The sequence below is a fragment of the Tupaia chinensis genome, unplaced genomic scaffold, assembly GCF_000334495.1.
Source record: "Tupaia chinensis unplaced genomic scaffold, TupChi_1.0 Scaffold000365_1, whole genome shotgun sequence".
Classification (NCBI taxonomy): Eukaryota; Metazoa; Chordata; class Mammalia; order Scandentia; family Tupaiidae; genus Tupaia; species Tupaia belangeri.
The window spans coordinates 1,976,141-1,980,576 of record NW_006159862.1 but is presented as its reverse complement, the minus strand read 5'-3'; the positions used below and the strand labels follow the sequence as shown (position 1 = coordinate 1,980,576).

At 54.9% G+C, this 4,436-nt stretch overlaps 1 protein-coding gene across 2 annotated transcripts in view; it reads right to left on the bottom strand.

Annotated features, from left to right (window-relative positions):
* ALDH3A1 (aldehyde dehydrogenase 3 family member A1) overlaps nt 1–2,653 on the bottom strand; it is a 9,069-nt gene extending 6,416 nt beyond the window's left edge. The window contains exons 1-2 of one of the 2 annotated variants that reach the window (XM_027773692.1): nt 2,567–2,653; nt 2,456–2,530 (exon numbers count right to left, since the gene is read on the bottom strand). In XM_027773692.1, the coding sequence (XP_027629493.1) occupies nt 2,456–2,530; nt 2,567–2,653 (162 nt within the window). The other variant, XM_027773691.1, reaches the window with a different exon arrangement.
* Between the last annotated feature and the right edge of the window lie 1,783 nt (nt 2,654–4,436).

Below are 4,436 nucleotides of genomic sequence, written 5' to 3'. Positions count from 1 at the left end.
GGGGGCGCGCGCGCGCGCGCGCGCAGCTCCCTCCGGGCCCACCGCCCGGGCAGAGGGGCCGCGGGAAGGCACGGGTGGGGGCCCTGGGGCGGTGGGCCCAGAGGGCGCCTTCTGCCAGGTGGGGGCCCAGGCAGCCTCGGCTCCGGAAGTCTGAAGCGCCCTAAGAAGCCCCCAGGCTTCCCCCTGAAGAGGGCTTAGGAAGGAGACAGTGGGAGTGCTGGGGGAAACCCGGAGACGCAGCCCTGTGCAGGTGCCCAGGGACGGGGTAAGAGGAGGCCCAGGCAGGGACCCTGCGCTGCTTCCTGGTCTTGCGCTGTGAAGGGCCAGGCCCACAGAAGCTGTAAAGTCGTGGGGACTTCCTCCATGTTATATTTTTTTTATTTTTATTTTTTTAAGAGAGATTTTTGTCATAAGGTGTGTGTGCTTGCCAGAGACAGAGAAAGAGAGACAGAAAGTGAGAAATTACCGCACCAGGACGGCCACACCGAAATCCCTTCTCTATTCTCTTCCCGGGATTTGGGGCACGCATGAGCACACACACGTGCCCGGCACTGAGTTTCAAGCCTCCAGGTCCAGGACGCAGACTGTTGTTAACCACGTGGGAGTCCAGTGACATAACCATTATGCCATCTGCTGGTCCCCCTTGTTTGTTTTAAATAACTTAAAATTGGGACCATCAGGTGGCATGGTGGTTAAGGTGCTGGACACTCCCACATGGCTGACCATGGTTCGAGTCCTGGACCTGGTGGATTGCTTTCTCACTTTCCTCCTCTTTCTCTCTGGTCAAATCAAAATAAAATGAATGAATGAGTAAAAGCAAATAAGTAATTTTTTAAAATAACCTAAAATTATTATTAAACTATTTATTGACATTAAATCATATATAAATCCTGTAGACTTACATTGTTATAATTAAATCATTATTTTAAATGATTTTAAAGTAAATAAAATTTTTCCTTAAGATACTTTTCCAGACCACAAGATGGCATACTGTTTACATGGCTAGACTCCCACACGGTGACTATGGTTTGAGGTCCTTGAAACTCATGCTGGGCACATGTACATGCATGCCCTAAATCCCAAGAGAATGGAGGAGAAGGGATTGCAGCGTGGCCATCTTCCCTGGGGGGTGATTTCTTGCTTTCTGTCTCTCTGTCTCTCTGGCAAGTGCACATGCCCTATAGCAAAAGTCTCTCTAAAATAATAATAATAATAATAATTTTTTAAAAAGAACGTGTGTCGCTAACCAGAGAGAAGAGAGTGAGAAGCACCCACGGTGGGGCAGGATCACGTGACAGTCCCCGCTTCCCCATCTCTCCCTCCCGTTGGGATTGAGCACAGACACATGCGCGCCTGGGACGGACTGGGATTCGAGCTCCAGGGTCGGCCACGTGGGATCCGGCGTTGCTATGTGCTGACCGGCTACGCCACAAGCCAGCCCTAAGATTCTTGGTTTTTTTGTTTATTTGTTTTTCCAGAATTTATTTATTTCTTCCATGAGGGAGAGAGGGTGACCCGGCACGGCAGCCCCAGCAAGGCTTTGACACCGCAATTCACCCCCAGCCTTCACCGTGCACCTGGTGTACTCAGGGAGGTTTCTGGACTCGGGAGTGTTCAGACTTGAACCCGGCACCTTCCTATGTGGGATCCCCTTGCAGAGGGTCAGGTTTTACCACTGTGCCGCAGCCCGTCCGGCCCCTTCTTGTTTGTATTGTTAGGTTTTAAGATGAGAGGTCTTGAGTGATTTTTTTTTTTAAATACAGGAGCAGGCCAGGCAGTGGCATGGCGACAGTACAAGTGGACCCCATGGGCAGGGTCCTGGGCTCACTTCCCAGGACTCACTGAGCGTGCGGGTCCAGCACTGCCCGGACACTGGGGTGCCGGACACTGGGGTGTGTCTCCTCTCTCTCTCTCACTGGAATCCCCCCACCAGCTTAAAAAACACTCCAGGCACCTCTTGAACATGCCCAAACCTTGACAGGATGGAGAAAAAGAACGGTGGGGAGACCACGCCCCTTGGAGTCTCTCTCTCTCTCTCACCAGTGCAGGTACCCTCTGTCAATCAGTGAATCGATTCAAAAATACAGGGACAAAGTGGCGAGGTCAAGGTAGGGGCACGGGTCCCAAAGCCCTAAACGCCGAAGGGCGCTTCATTCTCCCAGGCAACGCGGAGAGTGGAAGCAGGTCCAGGTGGGCGGGCACCCATTAGGGTCTGTGAATCCGGAGGGGTCTGATTTTGCTCGGGGTCAGGAGTGCGACAGCATCATGGGGACAGGGAGGGGGAGAGCACCCGTGTGGACCGGGTGCCCTCTGGTGCCACCGGCGGACTGGAGAACCAGGTGGCCGTGCCCTGCCGGCAAGCAGCGCCTGTCTCCGCTCGGGTTGCGTCCTTGCCCCCTCCCCGCCAGGCCCCCTCCTCGCAGGAAGGACGGGCCCCGCAGCCCCGAGCACGCACCTTGTGGAGGTCGGCGGCCAGCGCGCCCACGAAGTCCGCCTCGCGCTCCTGGATCATGCGCCGCAGCGCCTCCAGCTGCTGGAGCCGGTACCGCAGGCGCGCCGCCTCCACTTGCGGGAGCCGGTACTGCAGCGGGCGCGTCCTGCCCGACTTGAAGGCCGCCCGGGCCCGCTTCACGACCTCGCTGATCTTGCTCATGGTGCCTGGAAAGAGAGCGGCGCTTTGCAGCAGGGGCCGGACGACCCTCTGCCCTGCCACCACGTCTGAATGCTCTTGCCTTTCTCGTCAGCTCCCTAGCTCCCCACCTGGGCCCTCTTGGCTGTGGAGGTAGTCCTGGGCAGGTGACACCGAGCCACCCGAGGGCTAGGAGCTATGACAGTGGAGCCTGTCCGTGCCCCAGGGCCGACCGTGGGTTCTTGGCCACGCGCAGGGGCAGGGCCCTTGGCGTCTCTCCAGCCCCACTCCTGCCCCTACCTGCTTGCCGAGCTCGGGACACTCCCAGCAAACACGGGAGCGCTCTGCATAGTCAGCCCTTTCCAGATTAGATTAGAGCGCGGCTCACCACTCCGCGCCCAGCTGACTAAGGAGCCCAGGGCCCAGACCTTTCTAGGGAGGCCATGGCTGTCAACAGCACCAGCTACTGGGCAGAGCTGACCCAGGCTCCTTTCCTCACCGGTGGGAGCCACACCCGTGAGACGCAGACCTGCACCAGCAAAGCGCTCGCAGGGCTTCAGATTTCTTTTCCTTTTTAACTTTTTTTTTTTGGCCGTAGGGCACATGTACTCACCAGAGAGGGAGAAAGAGAGAGAGAGGGAGAAAGAGAGAGCGAGCCATCCCTCCTGGGGCGATGGCTAGGCCAAAATCCCTTCTCCTCCTGGGGTCTTGGGCACACATGCACATGTACCCAGTGTGATTTTCGAGTTGCCAGGTCTGGTCATCGGACCTCTGCTGACCATGTGGGATTCCAGCACCTTACCCTCCATGCCACCTGCCAGCCCCTCCTTTTTAACTTTTAAAAAATTTTATTCAGGGACCAGAAGATGGCATAATGGTTTCATTGCTGGACTTCCACATAGTCAACCGTGGTTCGAGTCCCAGACCCTGCGACTTAAAACTCATGCCAGGTGTGTGTGTGCGTGCCCAAAACCCTGGGAGGAGAATGGAGGAGAAAGGGTTGGGCTATAGCCACTCCCGGAGGGTAGGGGGATTTCTTGCTTCCTGTCTCTCTGTCTCTCTGGTGAGCATGCATGCCCTACAGCAAAAATAGCTCTTAAAAAAACACAAACTTTGGGGGCCAGTAAGTGGCGTGGTGGCTAGGGGCGCTGGACGCCCACATGGCCGACAGTAGTTCAAGTACCGGGTCTGGCAGCTCGCTTTCTTCACTTTCCCTCTCTCTCTCTGTCCCTTTCTGGTCAAATTAAAATAAATAAATATTTAAATAAAAGCTCAATAAAATAACCCTTAAAAAAACTTTATTCAGGAGCAGCAGGTGGCATGGAGGGTAGGGTGCTGGATCCCACATGGCCGACTACATAGTTTGAGTCCCGGACCCAGCAGCCTGAAAATCACACCAACCACATGTGTGTTCCCAAGATCCCAAGAGAAGAATGGAGAAGATATCTTAGCTTGTCCATAGCCTGGGGGATGATTTCTCTCTTTCTCTCTCTAACAAGTACATGCACATAGCAAAAACTAAAAAAGAAAAGAAAAGAAAAAGGAAATTTATTTTTCCATTTCTTCTTTGAGAGAGACAGGAACTCCCAACGGGCCCCTGGGATCCACCCCATTTTCAGCCAGCCTGGATCACAGGCATGTGCAGGGAGGCGAACCCAGGACCTCTCCCATGTGGGCCCAGTTTTACTGCGCTACACCACCACTCACCCTTCATTTACATTGTTTTATAGGAAGGCTCTTGCTACGCTGCCCAGGCCAGCCTCTGGCGCCTGATCTGCAGCCGCAGCATCCTAGCCCCACTGCGTCA